This window comes from Nicotiana sylvestris, chromosome 1, assembly GCF_000393655.2.
Source record: "Nicotiana sylvestris chromosome 1, ASM39365v2, whole genome shotgun sequence".
In the NCBI taxonomy this organism is placed as follows: domain Eukaryota; kingdom Viridiplantae; phylum Streptophyta; class Magnoliopsida; order Solanales; family Solanaceae; genus Nicotiana; species Nicotiana sylvestris.
In genome coordinates this window covers 149,508,564-149,527,570 of record NC_091057.1, presented here as the reverse complement: position 1 = coordinate 149,527,570, position 19,007 = coordinate 149,508,564, and the positions used below count along the sequence as shown (strand labels likewise).

Below are 19,007 nucleotides of genomic sequence, written 5' to 3'. Positions count from 1 at the left end.
TTTGATGGCTTTTCATCACATATATATATTGGGGAATTCAGAAGGCCTGACGGATGCGATGACGAACCGTCGGATTTAAAACTGCACTAAAGGTACTCGTCATAATCGTCGTATGTATTTTTCGTCCGTCTTTCTCATGAATCATTACATTTTTATTTTTTTTTGGCTGTCAATTTGAGAAGAAAAAAGAAGTGTTAATAGATTAATCCTTAATCTCCAATATATCCATCATAGAATCACTAAAATAAAAAATAGAGATAGTTTTTTTTTTAACAAAAAAGTACTGATACTCAAATTTCATAAAGTTTTTTTTTTTTTTAAAAGGCAAAATAATCTAAAGGGTATCTATCATCCACCACTTCTTTAAGTTGTCCCAACAAAAAAAGAGTCATGGCTCCTGGCTGCGACCATTACTCTATTATTGTTGTTGCTTTCAAAATCTCATAATGTTGGAGATTTTTCCATAAGATAAGAAGGACGAAGAACGCTGACGCTTAGTGGGTAATGACCATTTTTCACTGTTCTATTATACAATAATTTCCTTTTTCCGTTAGTTTTGGGTTTTATATTTAGCTTAGGACTAAATAGGTCCAGCATTTGCAACATGAAAGCTTTTATGCTTAATACTTTAGTTTATATAAAGGACCAAAATAGAGCCACACTCACACATAAGGAGTACTATTTTAGTCATTTTCTTTCAGTTGAGCAAGCTGGTCTGAGAGAAACTTTAAGACTTTAAGGAGACGTGGATGATTAGTTACCCACACGTGATTGTCCTTTGACATCTATTTAAAGAAACATTTGATTAAATGGGCATACAATGAAAGCGTATCTCAGTATCATGAGTCATGACAGAGGTTAAAGTTAAAGTTCAATCTGGCTGTTTGAACAGGAAAATAAGGAAAAGAAACTCCATTGTCTTTAGAACAAACAACTCAAACAATTTAAGGAAAAAGAAGAGTACAAGATAAATAACTACGTACAATTTACCATGAATACCTCCATAAACTAAAAAAGAATATTTTTCATCTATTGGAAACATGATCTCCAATGGAGAGAAAAAAATGGATGTGTAGAGTCAATGAAGTGGGTTGAACACCGTGAGGTCACAGGTTCAATTTCCAGAGAGAAAACACTAGGTAATTTCTTTTTATCCGTCCTAGCCTTGATGGACAGAGTTACCTGATACCTGTTACTGGTGGGAGGTGTACGGTATTTTGTGGAATTAGTCGAAGTGCGCGCAAGCTGAACCGGACACCACAATTAGCAAAAAAAAAAAGTGATTCAAACATACATATTCAGCTTGCTGAGCCACTCCAGGCTCCTTAGAATCAAGAAGGTGAGAACAAAAATCAATAAAAAAAAGGGGAAAAAAAATGAGTACACCTTTAACCCAAGAGCAGGGTTATGTTAGAGATATATCATGTCCCACATAGGTAGTATAAAGGCTTCTACAAGATTTATAATAGTCGTGAACTACTCCACCAATTGTTCTTTGGGGTTTGACTTGAATACTCAAAAAATTTCACAAGCTATCATTGTTTTACCAAAAAATATAAATTTTCGGTTAAACTATTACATTTTATGTAATGAAGGGTTAAACTTAATTAATGATAATATCTCTAGATATAGAACTTGACAGCATGGATAACATAAGATAAATTCAGTGTGAGATTGAAAGTAATGCGCATTTAATATTCCAAAAGATATGAGTGATAATGGAGGAAAAATGAGTTCCCTTTTACTTTGGAAAGAGCAAAGTGTCCCTTATTGGTGGTGGAAAGAAAAATTAATCTGCTTATATTGAGAAAGCACTTTTCTTGGTATTAAATGAGTTGGAAAGAAAGTAAGTCTCGCGTCGTCGCCGTCGTCGCTTGCTTGGCTCGGCTTCGGATTCGAATTCGGTCAAAGATTGATTGATTAATCTTTTTGGACAAATATTCTCACCTGTTCCAACAACCATGGCTATTTCTGAAAGGTTGCAAATCTTTTCAAAAACAGTGCCAGAAAGGCTATAAATATACTTTGAATCCCAGAATCTTTTCTTACGAATTTTCTGAACTTCAAGACTTCTTCTGCTTCTGCACAAATCTATTATAGTGTGATTTACTGCCATTGAGTAGTTCGCTGACACTGTGGTTTTTAGTACCAATACACCGGTGAATTAAATCGTTCTATCCTGGAAGGATAATATTATAGCACCTCGGGTACTTGAGGGGAATAATTTCCTTAAGGACACTGATCCCTCCCAACTATGCCTTATAAAAAGGACACGCAGACATTGCAAATATAATCTGAGTATTTAGCCCAGAATCGAACCCACAAGGAATTAACGTATCAATTACTCTCGTTAGACTTACTAAATTCTACGGAATTAACTTCCCAAACGTTCTGAATAACATTTGAAGATGTTTCTACTAACTAAGAATGAATGTAAATAAGCAACTGAAAACTAACTATGATTAAGTTGTAAACAATTAAGAGAAGGTTCTAAGGTTATGATTTCCCCTATTGATGGAATCTCTTTCGGTTATGGTTCACATAGATTTGCCTAATCTCTCCCGAGTAATCACAATAATTTACTAGACGCACTCTCCTGAGATACGCTAGTTGGCTTTGTTTGTTACAGCTTACTTTAGAATGCACCCAAGGCTTCGTTATCTCTAATCCCGCCTTTAAACCCTCAGTTATTGATCCCTCATATACTTTGGGAGTGATGTTGTTCAACAATTACCTAAATATGCACTCTCTCCCGAGTTATGCACACTAAATAGGCACAGCTAATTGAGGATCCTATCAATTAACTACAACAAGAACGTAGTTGAACAAATAGAGATTAAACCAGGCAACTATATTAACATAACAAGAAGTTCATCCTTCAATAGGTTCCATCAAAACCTTAGACTAAATATTTAGCTACTCATACTAGGATTCATCATAACAACATTCAAATTCATCACAAATCGTAAAAACAAAAGGAAGAAAGGAAGAACTCGATGTTGAATTATCCTCCTTGCCTCTTGCCTCTCCTTGCCTTGAACTAAGCTATGAAAACTTTGATAATCTTCTCTTGGGCGAGCTAGACCTTCTATAGGTTAAGTGGATTTGCCCCCGAACTTCCAATTTTACCCCTGCAATTTACTCTTCCGTAACTGGGCTAGCGCGGACGCGCTAACGGACGCGCTAGCGACCGCACATATGCCCTACCATTCTTCCTCGACCATCTAGGCTAGCGCAGTCGCGCTAATGGACGTGCTAGTGGTTGCGCTTGTCCAGGTCTTCATTTCATCTCTTTTTTTTCTCGTCTTCCTACGTACTCGGCTCCTAGGGGCTTTTCTTACTTCAATTTAGCTCCAATCACAGCTTTAAGGCCTCATACATGCTACTCACTCCTGTAACGTGTGAAATTCACAATTAGAGCCAATTTATCATCATTTAACTATATTATCACAGTGAAACATAATCAAGCTGAGGCATAAACAATCGCCAAATTACATAAATCTAGCCTATTATCAGACACACTGTGCATTCAGTGGGCTCCATTTATTCCGAAATTATTTTTTCAGACATTATTTCGACATTTTGTTGCTGCTAACTTTCTGTTTTTGTTTTCTGTTTCAGAAAGTTTACTGTTTCGTTATTTATTATAGTGATACAGATTTCAATAATAGCAATAAATGATATTTATGTAAATAAGGAGAATGATTCAGCCAATAATGAACGAGATAGATGATTATTCTCCTGACAATGATAAATGACAGACGAATCCTAGAATGTCGGAACTATTCTCAGATCTGATGGAAAAATGTGGAATAATGTGTGTGAGAATATTGATGAAAAGGTAAAGTTAGTATCTTTGCTAGGGAGAGAGAGAATCTTCTTTTGAAGAAGTATTCTTGTCAAGTGAATATTACGTGTCTTACACCATTGTCTCTTTTCCTCTTTATATGAGACATGTCCCTAAAAACCCTAATAGTACAAGTATAGAATACAATATTCTCTTTAACATCCTATTATAAAAACTAGCCGTTATTGTTCTATTCTTGATGCTCGACCTCGGTCGTTGTTGACAGCCCGATCGTGAATCTCACTGCTTCCTGGTCGACCTCGACTGGCCCTTTTCGTAATGCCACTTTACGCTAAATTTTCTTAGGGCATATTTTGGCTTATACAAACATATATCAAAAGAAACCAAATTCCTAAACCATTGGAGTGTCTTGTGAAAATAACACTACTATGAATACTGAAGCTACACATTATCAATTTGAAGTGTCAAAGATGTGAAAACAAAAAATGACATGACAGTGAATTACAGTAATAATAAGAATAAAGAGTATGGGTAGAGCAAAGTCTCCTAAACAATTTGATTAAATGGTCGGCGTCAATGGCCAATGGTTCACATTCGGATCATAAATGATGATATTAATAAAAACCATTAAAATGGAACAAGCATGTCATGAACCACAGCTAGTTCTCAGAGATCGAAGCTGTAGATTTTGTAGGAGGTGAAGAGCAATGGAGGAGAGGAGCAACATTAAAGAATTGCAAACATTTAGATATTTTTTCCTTCAAATTGATGCTTGACTGGGGATAATGCAAGGGCATCTTTTGGGAACATAAGTTTTTGATGCCTCAATTTCTTCAACCATGATTAAAATTACTCACCTTCAGCAAATGGTCCTATGCCATAAAAGATCCTCATATCAAATCCCTAAAAACCTTTTTTCCTCACTTTATGGAGAACCTAGCAGCCAATATTTTCTGCATTTGAAGAATGAATATTAAAAAGTGATGGAACTTCTGCAATTGCAAGTCTTAAAGGTAATGTTAATAGAGGTAAACTACTATTAAATTACTCAAGCTTCAGCAAATCGTCCCTTATTTGCTACAGAATCCTCATCTCAATTCTCTAAGAACCAAATTTGCCTCGCTTGGAGAACCTAACAAGCCGTTATTTTTTGCATTTGAAGAATGAGTATTTAATAGTTGAAGATTTTTAACTGCACGTCTGGAAGATAAGTAGCTTCAAGCGTTATAAAAATTGTGAACCACACAATGGATATTCCCTCTCAAAGTTAAATGCAAAGGTTAGAGGCATGATGGATCAGGATCAACCAGAACATCAGAAACTGTCATAGTAGAAATTTAAACAGAGATGGTAGTATACCTCAGAGTTGTCTCTGTGGCATGTCGTACCTTCTGAATATTCTAGCCCATGATTTATATTTTCCTTGTTAGGCTACCCCTGCTTCTTAATATTGCTGCAGTGAACTTCGAGTAGACTGGTTTTGCACTTAACTCAAGGAATGCCTATTCAGTAACCTGCCATCAATAGTAATGACTGAGAGAAAATTAGTGTCAAAAAGAATATAGTTCTAATAATATAGATATGTTGAGGCACTTAACAACATTAAGAATTTTAAATAGCTCATGATTGAGGAGAAGTGTAGGAATGACATCGATACCATTTTTCCCTTAAGAAACATTTGGATGGTGGGAATGGGATCTTCGAATGAACAACATGAAGCCAGTTGTTCATAAAATATGATAGGTTGTGATAGTTAACAGGTCCATGTGAAAGAACATTCAGATTTTTCTTACCAAAATAGTAAGCATTAAATCAAGGCACAGAAACATTACCTGTGCACCAAAGAAGTGAGTACAGGCACGTTAATAATGAATCTATCTGCTGCTCGTAACATTAATATCTCTGAAGCTTCAAGCAACAAGGGTTGAATTACAGTGCCTCACATTTTATGATCATGTTTCTTATCTTTAGTGTAAGTGATGGAGTAATATCTTAAAAAACAAAATTTCTCCCTCACTTTTCCTTTCCCAAATTTTCAGCAAAGCAGGTAACCAACCACCAGAGCTCATATTAATTGTTAAATTAGAAACTGTTATACATGGTTACTACCTGTTTCAATTATGTCAACAAAATGCATCATCTACAAGAAAGTATGAGCATTCAATTTGAAATATGTATCCAACATCCTTCATTGGATCTACGAGTTTAAGCAGCAACTCTTTTATTTCTTCTAACCGACTGTGGGACTTGTCTTTAGCGATAAACTTATGTCTGATATTGTTTATCTCAATCCAACTATAAGCTATTTCTTTCACCAATCCTCTGTCATAGATGTACCTTCGCAGAGTGCGGGCATCACCTCACCTTCCTGCTGCTGCATAGATGTTGGATAACATAATATACCTGGCAGCATTATCAGGTTCCAGCTCAAATAGATCTTCTGCCACCCTTCTAGCAAGTTTCAAGTTCCCATGTAAACTGCAAGCACCCAAAAGTGCGCCCCACATTCCAATATTGTCTCTTCCCCAAGGAGCTCTCTTGATCAAATCCGCAGCTTCTCCAAGCATATTCTTCCGTCCAAGTAAATCAATCAAGATGGCATAGTGATCCAACTGGGGTACTATATCATATTTCCTCTCCATTGAATGGAGATATTGAAATCCTTCAGATAATAAACCACAGTGGCTACAGGCAGATAAAACCCCAAGAAAAGTTACATGATTTGGCGTTGTATCTATTTCAATCATTTTCTCAAACATGAACAAAGACATCACTCCATTCCCATTTTGAGCAAATCCATTTATTATCGAGTTCCAAGTAACTCGATCCTTCCCATCTAACCTCTCAAACAATCTCATAGCAGATATCATGTCTCCACATTTAGAATACATGTCAACCAAAGCATTAACTACAAAAACATTATACAAATCAATTAAACATGTACATCTAAAAATGTGTCCATGAACTTGCTTACCTTTTTCAATAAGAGGTATGTCTGCACAAGAACTTAGGACACCAACGTAAGTGGATGCACGCGGTACAATACCTTCTTCCAGCATTTCCTTGAAAGTACACAAAGCCTTATCTCCTTCTCCATTTTGCGCAAACCCAGAGCAGTCCAAGCCACCACATTTATGATCGACATATGATAAAAAAGTGAGCACGCATCTGCCATTCTAGATGCATGTATATAAGCAACCAACAGCGAAGTCCACGAGAATACATCAGTCTCGCGCATTTGACAGAAAATAGAATAAGAGTACTCGGGTTTGCCACATTTCCCATAAGCATCAATAAGTGCATTACAAACCACAAGATTAAATCTCACACCAATCACAGTTGCAAACCCATGCAATTCACGCAACAAGTTCAATGCACCCAAACCTGCACAAGTATTTACCACGCTAACAACCGTGAACTCATCAATCAAAAATCCATTCCCACATTGAGTTTGCATTCTTTTGAAAAACCCCATAGCTTTTCTAGAGAACCCGTGATGAGTTAAGCTTGAAATGATTGAGTTAAAGCTCACACCATTTGGATCAGGCATTACATCGAGCAGCTGGAAGGTTTTCTCAAAAAGACCCTTTTGAGAGTAAGCTGACAGCATTGTGTTCCAAGATTGGGCGTTCTTGTCTGACAGTTCATTAAAGGCCTGTTGCGCATACTCTATGGAACAACATTTAGAGTACATGTATATTAGACGGTTGGCGAGGAATGTGTTAAAGGTTAATGCCGTCTTGATCAGACGGGAGTGTATGAGTCTCCCAAGCTTGAGATCATTAGTTCGGATGCAGTTTGAAAGGAGGCGCGCGAAGTGATGCACATGCTCAGCAGATATTGCTTCACTTGGTTGCATGAGAGCAGATTATTTCTATAATTAACAAAAATATTCAGGATTAGCAAGAGAAGAATATGTCACAGAATGCATGAAATAATCGTATATTTGAAATCTTATGGATTTTCACATTGGTTGCGATTTGCGAATTTAAAATTTTCGTGACAGATATTTTTGTCGACTTCTCATGATTTATTTAGTAATAGTTCCAAAATTGCGATAGGGAATTGTAGCTAATATAGAAAACATGTACATTTAATTCTTGTTGAAACAGTATTAGAGAGTACTAATTTCTTTATTTGGAAAACGGCTTAAAGTACCCCTATCGTATGCTAAATGGTTTATAAAAATCCCGTCCATCTATTCTTCTTAAAATATATATGACGTTAATTCTATTGTCAAAATTACACCGCGACTAATGGCACTTTATGTGGGCCTCTCATTAAATGATGTGACATTCTTTCATTTGTTCACGTAGCTCAGTGGGAATGAAATTATATTTGGGTAAATTTCGACCCATTTAACCGATCCGACCCTCTTTTTTATGTGGGTCAACTCTCCGTACAGTGCGACTGCCGTGAACAGTAACGCAATCGTGCTTTAATGCACACTGCTCCGCCGTCCGTCGGTGAAAAGCCACCGGACCACCACTAAAAGATGCGCCTTTCAATTGCGCACTAACCTCAGCAAACCATTTCCCAAAAAAATTCCCCAACTGCTACAGATTTGCAAAATGGTGTTGGGATTACTGTAGCACAAAATCGCCTGGTCACTCGTTTCTGGGTCAAATTGAGCCATTCCAAGCACGGGGGATTCTTCTCTAGGTCAATGAGCTCGTTTGGATTGGCTTAAAAAATGGCTTTTAAGTATAAGGTCTTAAAAGCACTTTTTAAGTGCTGGAGCTTGTTTTATAAATAAGCAGTTAAATGTTTGGATAAAAGTGCTGAAACTTAAAAAACGTTATTGAAGTGTTTGGTAAATAAGTGCAGGTAAGCACTTGTTTCTGTAAAATGACTGAAATATCCTTAAAGTTGTTAACACTATAAAGAAAATGATTATGATAATATTTTATTCTAAATTAATACATATACAAAAAAATTATAATTTAGTTCATTTTCAATTTAAACTGATTGCCTAAATAGAAATTATTTATTTAAATAACATGCAATAATCTATTATTTCACCAAAATATATTTTTTCGTCTCATAGCTTCAAATTCTTTGTTAACATGTAGACTCATTGAAAATTTTGATTTAGAATATAGTTTCACCAATTTTAAAAAATGAGGGATTCAACAACAATCTTTTAAAAAAAATATTATGGAACCAAAAAAGAAACTAAAACAAAACAAATAGTTCGGCGGTGATGGAATTTGGAAGGCACAAATTGGAAATGGCAAAGGAAAGGAGAAAAAGAAAAGATTATGAAATTTGGAAGGAAGGGATTGAAAATGGCGAAGGAAAGGAGAAAAAGAAATGATTGGGTATTTTGGAAATTATACATAAGTATCAGGGATAGCAATGTAAAATACTTGGTCAAAGAGGGGTGGCTTTTAAGCTAGAAAAAAAAAAGTTGGGATTACCCAACTTATCACTTTTGGCTTAATTTGGACCTTTTGACTTAAAAGCATTTGACCTTTAAGCTGATTTTAAGTTTGCCAAACACCTCAATAAGCTAAAAAATGACTTAAAAGCTGGTTTGACCAGCTTTTAAGCCCATCCTTGGGCTTGGGCCGCAACGTGGGAGATGGCCGGAGGAGACTTGCTTGGGCTTTGGGGCATTTGCATCTATACCCGCTTTTTGGGTCACATTTTAACTTATTACCGCTTTGTAAAAAAAAATTGCAAACGTACGCACTTTTTTCGCGTAACTTCAGCATACGGAGCTGAAGTAGCAAAGGCAATCACGCAAAACTTCAGCATTCTAGTAGACGGGCCTGAAGTAGCAAGTGTGCTGAAGTTTTTGTTTGTAATTGCTAAACTTAAGCATAATAGCTGAAGTTTTGTTCTTTATTTGCTGAAATTTTTGTTTGTAATTGCTTAACTTAATCATAGTAGCTGAAGTTTTGTTGTCTCTTTGCTGAAGTTTTTGTTTGTAATTGCACTACATAAGCTGAAATATTTTTGTCCTGGATTCATTAGTTTTGCCATTAAACCTTTTCAAAAACTTCAACAGAAGATGCTGAAGTTATTTAGTTCATTTATAAAAACTTCAACACTAAATAAGCTGAAGTTTTTTTGTTCTGGATAAGCTTTTTCAAAAACTTCAGTAGAAGATGCTGAAGTTATTTAGTTTATTTGTAAAAACTTCAGCACTAAATAAGCTGAAGTTTTTTGTCCTGGATTCATTAGTTTTGTCATAAAGCTTTTTCAAAAACTAGTATATAAATATTTTATATTTTCATAGTTATGTTTGAGATAATCAAAACTGGCTTTAAGAACATTGTAATCTCTCTCCAATTGCTTTGTCTTCCACCGTGCACGGCGGTTCTGGAACCAAATAGCAATTTGTCTTCAGTTTAAGGAATTACATTATATTACAGTTATCATATAAATATTTTTATTTTGTTAGTGTAATATCTGTCACACCTTCTTTTTCTCCAACACCCCGGAAGGGTGTATATAAGGAAGTTTTTTCTAACTTAAAGTGACAATCGAAATGGGATTATTTATTTATTAAATTCAGAGTCGCCACTTGGGATAATTTTATGGTGTCCCAAGTCACCGGTTCAAATCTCGAATCGAGGAAAAGATTGACTATGTATTACAGTCCACGAACACAGAAATCCGGGTTAGAAATTCTGTTAACCCGGGAGAAGGTGTTAGGCATTCCCGAGTTCTGTGGTTCTAGCACGGTCGCTCAATGGCTATAATTAGCATAATTATCTGATTTTAAAACATTTTGAACCTATGTGCATTTTAACTTTAAAACCGCTTTTATTTATTTTAAGGAAGATTTTAACGTCGTCTAAAACATGTCTTTGGACCGCACCACACGAAATGCACCCGCAATCCGAAACACATTTTATTCAACGTTATTGAGATTTGGATTTGGGTCACATGAAATGCGCACCCGAGTTTAGGAAGGTAATATTATTAAAATAACACACCTAAAGCAACTACGTACTTTCAACTTTGCGAGGGTCCTGGAAAATTTGCTAAATGGCGCACCTCGGTTTCTAAGGATAAAATTCCAATTAAGTGAGGGCCATGGGTTTTGAGATTTTATTTGGCATGGCACGCCTCAAATTATTAAAAAGGATTTTATTATTCGAAGTTGTTATAATCGGGTTACATGAAATGCACCTCCGAATTTTGAAATTAGGCATCGTAACTATGTCACGGGAACCGTACCCATAGCCATAATGGTTTAGTAATCGCGCCCAAAGCAACTAGCGCATTTGAATTATTTTCCTAATCTTTGAGATTATTGTAAGGGTCATGATTTATGGAAGTAGAGTTGTGGAGAAAGGATAGGTTTTATCACTAGATTCGGCCCAGCTTTACGAACTTTGACCCAATTGTCCCTAAAGTTGAAACATCATTTTAACACTCAAATTCACGACCATCCTTATTCAGAGAATTCAATAGTTAATCTCCAAAGATATTACTATTTAATAGAGAACAATCATCAATGAACTAATTTGTCTACTCAACTTAACTTCATCAATCAGTTAAAATAATACATAAAGAAAACTCAAATAACTACCATTCGAACAAAAAAAATCATTATCCAAGCAGAGTAAGGAAAACTTGACACACTACGACTAACAGAAAATAGTGTTCAAACATTTTCATTCAAGCAGTAGACAAGGAGCTATTTTGCACTTATACAGGTGGATTACAAATCACAACAAAAAAAACTTATAGCATTTTATTACAATTAACACCAAGCCTGCACCCCATTGAATTTGCAAGGACATTCACATGAATTCATTTTTACAACTCTAAGAATCTCCTGGCTACTTCTTAATTACATATCCAGCCTTTCCTTTTCAATTGTATGACATGCAAAACACGATACCACAAAACCTATAATGAAAGGACAACAACATGCTTTCAAAGAATTTCCAAATATATTGAGAAAGTAGATCTAGCCAGCTATAAATCGGATTTGCAGACTCTTCATATTAAGCATGCTATTGACATAAATTTATCAGTCATAACACACAGAGGAATAAATATGGCAACATTTGCATACAGAGATTCCAACATCAGACCTTAATTATAGAGTATTCGTGTAGGGTCAGAATGTACCCGATAGGTCTTTGTAGACCTATAGCAGATTCTGTAGTAGCTCATGACTTGTGACACCTCGGTTTGGGCTGTGTTGGGATGGTTCCTGCTGTTATTATCGTTAAATTCCGCATTTTATAAATATTATATTATATGTTGCTACTGTTTATGATGATTAACTGTTTAAAAGAGGTGTTCCGTTTTGGACTGGCTGGCCTTCTCTCCGCGAGAGGCGCCATCACGACCGGGTTCGGGGATTGGGTCGTGACAAATTGGTATCAGAGCCTAGGTTACTTAGGTCTCACGAGTCATGAGCAGGTTTAGTAGAGTCTCGCGGATCGGTACGGAGACGTCTGTATTTATCCTCGAGAGGCTGCAGAACCTTTAGGAAAAATTTCATATTCTTGAAACTCTTGTCGTGCGAACTTGTTGGTCCGAATACTAAACTTCTGATATTCCATTCTCTCACAGATGGTGAGGACGCAAGCTACCGGACGAGGTGGACGACCACCAGTGCCACCCACTGAGGCCACCAGAGGCCGTGGACACGGTCGTGGACGTGGCAGAGGCAGAGCAGCGAGCAAAGCAGTAAAAGCAGCATTTAGCACATTAGGCTCAAACACGTAAAAAACCAGATAATAAATAAAGCCAAATAATAACAATTATTTTAAGCTCGAATTCTTAACCCTGAACCAGTGGTTCTGGGTTACAGATCCCCAGCAGAGTCGCCAGAGCTGTCACACCTCCTTTTTACGCGCCCGCGGGGGCGCAGGGGAGTTTTTTCCAATTAAAGGACAATCGAAACGGGATTGGTTTAATTATTCAGAGTCGCCACTTGGGAGATTTAGGGTGTCCCAAGTCACCAATTTTAATCCCGAATCGAGGAAAAGAATGACTCTATATTATGGTCTGCGTACCAGAAATCCGGATAAGGAATTCTGTTAACCCGGGAGAAGGTGTTAGGCATTCCCGAGTTCCGTGGTTCTAGCACGGTCGCTCAACTGTTATATTCGGCTTGATTATCTGATTTTATACAAGTGTGAACTTATGTGCAAAATTTAACTTTTAACCGCTTTTATCATTTACTGTTTTTATCAAGAATTGCAACGTTGTGAAAATGTATCTCGAACCGCGTTACAATCAATGTACCCGTGGTCGTCGACACACTTTGACTCCGTTGAGATTTGGATTTGGGTCACATCAATGTGCACCCGAGTTTAAGGAAATTAAATTATTAAAGGCGCGCCTAAAGCGACTAGCGTATTTATTTTGGGTAGGACCGTGGAATTTTACTAAACGGTCCATCCCGAAGCCTAAACAATTTTTAAAGCAATATTTATTGAGGGCCCCGCAATTTGTATTTTTATTTGGCGAGGCTCACCTCGTTCTTTATTTCTAATGAATTTGCAACGTCATGGACATGCATCTCGAACCACGTCACAGTCAATGTACCCGTGATTAGAGAGGCATTTCGAATCCGTCGAGATTTGGATTTGGGTCACATAAATGTGCACCCGAGTTTAAGAAGGTAAAGTTTATTAAAGCGTATCCTAAAGAGACTAACGTGTTGTCATTTTAGGAAGGTTGTGAGATTTGCTAAACAACCCGTCCGGGAAACTAAATGCTTCAATGATTTACATTTAACAAGGGCCCCGCATCTGCGTGTTTTGTTTATTTTCATCGAGGCTCATCTCGTTCTTATTTTAAAAGGATATCCTATAGCAACTACGTTTCTTGTCGTGTTCGTCTCTATCAATTGAAAACGGTAGACAGTCCTAATTAATTACATGATTGCGAGTTTACTTATAACAGGATTTAAAATGCTTTTACAGAATAATAAAATGTGACTGCGATTATGGATAACTAGCCGAAAATTATGGGCCCAAACCTAGCTCATGCGAGATGGCCAGACTTAGGCCCCCTTTTTCGATATGGGCCTAACTGATTTGTTTCGATTTGGGCTCGGCCTTCATGAGATTGAGGCCTAGGACTGATTCTTTGTTCTGTGAAATGAGTTTATCAATTTATATGGGACAATCTGGCAAAAGGAGAAAGAATTTTAACTAAAGTGGATAGTTTTCCTATTTGGCTTACATTAGAGAATATATTACACCCTCAGACTAAGTCTAAAGGTACAACTTATTACACTGGGAATGTTTTTTCACCTAACAGCACACATACATGACTAGCATGCATTAACCTGCATTGATACACTAAGCATGTAGGCTACTTCTATTATCCAAACAAAAATGTAACTACTATATACTACATGACATTTAACACAACAGTCCACGTGTATATAAACAATCTGCAGGTCCTCTCTTTTGCATTTATGTTCGAACTCTCAGTTACATTAGTGGTATCGATTGTGTACCTGGTAAGGAGGACAAAGAAGAAAGGAATGATCAGCTAAGCAATATGCAGTGAATACAGCAACAGCAGATAACACCAACAACACAGCAACAACAACCAGCCACAATGATGAAGCTCACAAGTGGTCGAGCAACAAACAAGCAGTCCCAGAAACAGAATGATGAACCAACAGAAAACCAGAGTATTCAATATAACAGCACCAGCAGTTCAACAATCACAAACAGCTCGGCAAATAACCAACAACAATTAGCAAAGACAGCTTGGCTAACTTGAACTCCTAAGCAGTTTTCAGACAGTGTTTTGTTACAATATTCTGAAATTTTCTTTTTGTTTTTTTTTTCTTTCTCTCCAGACTCAAAAATGTCCAGCCTAAGACCCTTAAACTTCCGCCCCTGTTTTAGTTATCAAATGGCCTATTTATAGGCCAAATGCACCATTACAGCTGAGCTGCCCTGCCTGCCAATTGGCAGAATGCCCATACTCTTTTAAGCCCATGCTCAGCATGCTTGGTGTCAGCTCCCTTTATTCCCCACGCCTGGTTTTGTTTAATCCAGAATTATGGGCTCATTTGTTTATTCATTTTGAGCCCCCATACCCTTGTGTCTTGTTCCCCCATTGGTATTAGTTTAATCCTAAGTTAGTACCCTTTTTGTCAGCTCACTTAAACTAATTACTTCTGTTCTTTTTAAACACCCCAGAATACCCCCGTTAACCTTGATTATTACTGCCCCTGCCTATTGCAGCATTAGGGCATTTTTGCACTGATGAAAACTCGAACTCAGGACTGCCTAGACTGAACCCTTTTAGTCATTTTTATAATGCCAACAGACCATTTCAAACATTACTAGGTCATCCAGCCAGTGTCCGAGTTTAATTAGTTATGTGAAACTCCTAGCTCCTTCGATCCATTAGTTATAGAAAACTAATCGACGACATTTATCGAGTCGACTATACTAATTATAGCAGGTAATAATCAGTCGCTCATATAAACAACACGTTCGGGGACCTAAAGGGTATCAGACAACTTTTATTAAATTACTGGGCCTATATGAATTAGTTCCTTTGACGATTAATCTAACTGACGATCATGTTTATCACAGAGTGTATTCAGAACAAACAGAAGACAATCGACCAAATAAAGGGTCTTTAACAGAGATGAAAGAAATCTGGAAGAAGTAACAAAATAACAAACAAACACAAAGAGATATGCTGACAACTTATTTGGAAATAAAACAAAAGAACGGAAAACTTACCAAAATGTTTAAACCAAACAGACCCAAATCAAACTCGACTTCGAACCTTTGAGGCCGAACAAACCTTAATCAGGGTGTTCTCACATGAGAACACCTTGGTTAAGGTCTATTAGACCTCAAACCTATGTCAAAACTGGCCGGGTTCCCCAGGTGCATGTGCTTCAGAAGTCTGGATTTCCAGATCTGGATTTTTGGGAGTTGTGGGTGGATTCGGACCAAACCAAGCTTGGTTTGGTCACGAGGAAGGTCAGGAGAGTGTCTAGCATGAAGATGGGGTGGTTTGGCATAGGTCCAGGTTCGACTCAAATCTTCAAACGAAGATTCGAGACGAACGGAAGTGATTCGAGGCTTGTGGTTAGTGGATTCGTGTTCAGGATGGTCGGGTGCATCGGGGGTGTTATTTTGGTGGTCATCGGAACTGTGGTTGCCAGGCTTATGGTGGGAAACCTAGGCTGCTAGGGTTTGAGAGGAAAGGGAGCCTGGGGAAGATGGTGAATAGTGGCCGAGGGGGGGGTGTGGCTTGGGGCGTGGGGTAAGGGGGTTAGGTTTATATATGTATTGAGGGTTTAGATCCTGGCCATTGGATCAATTGAGATCAAGGGCCAGGATCTAACCATTGAGGAGGGACGACGTCGTTCGGGAGATGATAGTGGGTTATGACCGGGTAGGGGATTGGATCGGGTCATGTTGACGGGTTTAGAGGAAGGCCTGGATCCGTTGGATCAATGGGAATGAACGGCCCAGATTAACTTGCCTGAAACGACGTCGTTTCGACTTAGCAGGGGCTGTATTGGACCGTTTGATTGCCATGAATCAACGGCTCAGATTGAGGCGCTGATACGACGTCGTTTGGGACGTGTCCGGGCAGCCTGTGTTTGGACTGGATCTGTGTCCTGGTCTTGGGCCTATTTTGTTTCATTTCTTGGCCCAAACCGATTTTCCCTACTCTTTTGCTTTTGTTTTCTTTCTTATTATTTTTTCTTTTCTTTTAAACAAAATAAAAATAACAAATAATAAGGTAACGGAATTAAACAACAATGCAACATTTTAACACAATTATCACAAAAATATTTACGTAGGTTAGCTAAGAGCCTAGGGCGAACGGTGCACATATATATTTTTTGAATTTTCTTTTACTGACCGAATTATGGTTTAACCATCCTAATACATATATTTTGTATTTTGTTTGTTAATGATTAAATGCAAAAAAAAAAAAAAAAAAAGAATGGACAGATCCACAAGTGACTAACAACACATGAAAACTCGAACAATTGTACAACGAAGCCATTTGTCACTATTTTTATTTTCTTTTGGAGCGAATGTCCGTAAAGCAAAAATCACGTGCTTACAGCTGCCCCTCTTTGCACGGAGACACGAAGGGTTTTCGCGCAAAGATAAAGCGAGCGATTTTTGCCCGTCCGAATACTCCGTGTGAAGCATTTTTGAAAAAGATTTGACCGAACCTTTGCTTCGGAGGTTTCCTACATATCCTGGGCTGAACAGGAATCAGGTCAATGTAGTTCGGGAAATTTTGGTAGCTGGGACTACCATGTGACTGTATTGCTTGCTGTTGTTGTGCGCTGTTGCATGCTGCTGTAGGATGCTACTGCTCAACCGATCTCCCTATTACATTGCTCTAAAAGGAAAAACAAGAAGTTAAGCTAGAGTATGAGGTCTCATCTATCTCCCACTTGTTCTTGTTGTCTTGCTTTCTTGTCGGCTAATGCTTTCCTCTGACGCCTGTATTTTGTGAACTTGGAGATGATGCTGATCCTTCGCTGACGTTTGAATGCCAGTTTTCGTCACTTTGCTTGACCCGCTGGGGATACGACTTTCTTCTTTAAATCTTTCAATGGTTTCCTCAGTGGTATGGCTTTTCATCAGAATTGTTATGTTGGGCATGCCATAGCGTTCCCAAACTGCTCTTTTGAGACGCGTTCCTTCTTCCCTTTGAATGTGCGCTTGCTTTTGCAGTTGTCTGCTTCTTGGTGCTGAGGATTTTATTGTTTCCCGTTTGGGGATCTCTGTCGTAACCTTCCGTCTTCAGGTGGGGTGACTGATTCCAAAATCTAGAGCTGAATGTATTCCCGCATTATACTGGTGGGCGACCTAGAACTTAAATGTATTCCCGCATTATACTGGTGGGCGACCTAGAAAAAGTATTCCCGCATTATACTGGTGGGCGACCTAGAACTTAAATGTATTCCCGCATTATACTGGTGGGCGACCTAGAACTTAAATGTATTCCCGCATTATACTGGTGGGCGACCTAGAACTTAAATGTATTCCCGCATTATACTGGTGGGCGACCTAGAACTTAAAAGTATTCCCGCATTATACTGGTGGGCGACCTAGAACTTAAAAGTATTCCCGCATTATACTGGTGGGCGACCTAGAACTTAAATGTATTCCCGCATTATACTGGTGGGCGACCTAGAACTTAAATGTATTCCCGCATTATACTGGTGGGCGACCTAGAACTTAAAAGTATTCCCGCATTATACTGGTGGGCGACCTAGAACTTAAAAGTATTCCCGCATTATACTGGTGGGCGACCTAGAACTTAAATGTATTCCCGCATTATACTGGTGGGCGACCTAGAACTTAAAAGTATTCCCGCATTATACTGGTGGGCGACCTAGAACTTAAATGTATTCCCGCATTATACTGGTGGGCGACCTAGAACTTAAAAGTATTCCCGCATTATACTGGTGGGCGACCTAGAACTTAAAAGTATTCCCGCATTATACTGGTGGGCGACCTAGAACTTAAATGTATTCCCGCATTATACTGGTGGGCGACCTAGAACTTAAAAGTATTCCCGCATTATACTGGTGGGCGACCTAGAACTTAAAAGTATTCCCGCATTATACTGGTGGGCGACCTAGAACTTAAAAGTATTCCCGCATTATACTGGTGGGCGACCTAGAACTTAAATGTATTCCCGCATTATACTGGTGGGCGACCTAGAACTTAAAAGTATTCCCGCATTATACTGGTGGGCGACCTAGAACTTAAAAGTATTCCCGCATTATACTGGTGGGCGACCTAGAACTTAAATGTATTCCCGCATTATACTGGTGGGCGACCTAGAACTTAAAAGTATTCCCGCATTATACTGGTGGGCGACCTAGAACTTAAATGTATTCCCGCATTATACTGGTGGGCGACCTAGAACTTAAATGTATTCCCGCATTATACTGGTGGGCGACCTAGAACTTAAATGTATTCCCGCATTATACTGGTGGGCGACCTAGAACTTAAATGTATTCCCGCATTATACTGGTGGGCGACCTAGAGCTTAAATGTATTCCAATTGTTTCCCCGTTCTTCCGAGAAAATTTCGACAATCGGCAGAAAATTTTCTGCCCCGGTTTTTGGTAACTTCCATGGCATTGCATCTTGTTGCCGTCATCAATTCTTTGCTCTCCTGCAAAAGACAAAAGGTTTTAGTCAGTTTTAATCGTGGGGGTAGAGGGTGCCTTTCTGGCGAGCCATTT

At 38.2% G+C, this 19,007-nt stretch overlaps 1 protein-coding gene across 1 annotated transcript; it reads right to left on the bottom strand.

Moving 5' to 3' along the window:
• Positions 1 to 6,168: 6,168 nt before the first annotated feature.
• On the bottom strand, positions 6,169 to 7,502 carry LOC104213651 (pentatricopeptide repeat-containing protein At1g08070, chloroplastic-like). The gene is made up of 3 exons (XM_070154878.1): positions 7,072 to 7,502; positions 6,783 to 6,976; positions 6,169 to 6,716 (listed from the first exon to the last, which is right to left on the bottom strand). Exons 1-3 carry the CDS (start codon positions 7,500 to 7,502, stop codon positions 6,169 to 6,171), a joined length of 1,173 nt encoding a protein of 390 aa, XP_070010979.1.
• Between the last annotated feature and the right edge of the window lie 11,505 nt (positions 7,503 to 19,007).

Bases quoted from the DNA above. Each gene is read 5' to 3' on its own strand.
- LOC104213651 (XM_070154878.1), bottom strand. From the start codon at position 7,502: ATGTACTCTAAATGTTGTTCCATAGAGTATGCGCAACAGGCCTTTAAT. The intron at 6,977-7,071 runs GTACTCTTATTC...CTAGAATGGCAG, and splicing joins GGGAAATGTGGCAAACCCGA to ATGCGTGCTCACTTTTTTAT. The intron at 6,717-6,782 runs GTAAGCAAGTTC...ATGTTTTTGTAG, and splicing joins CATACCTCTTATTGAAAAAG to TTAATGCTTTGGTTGACATG.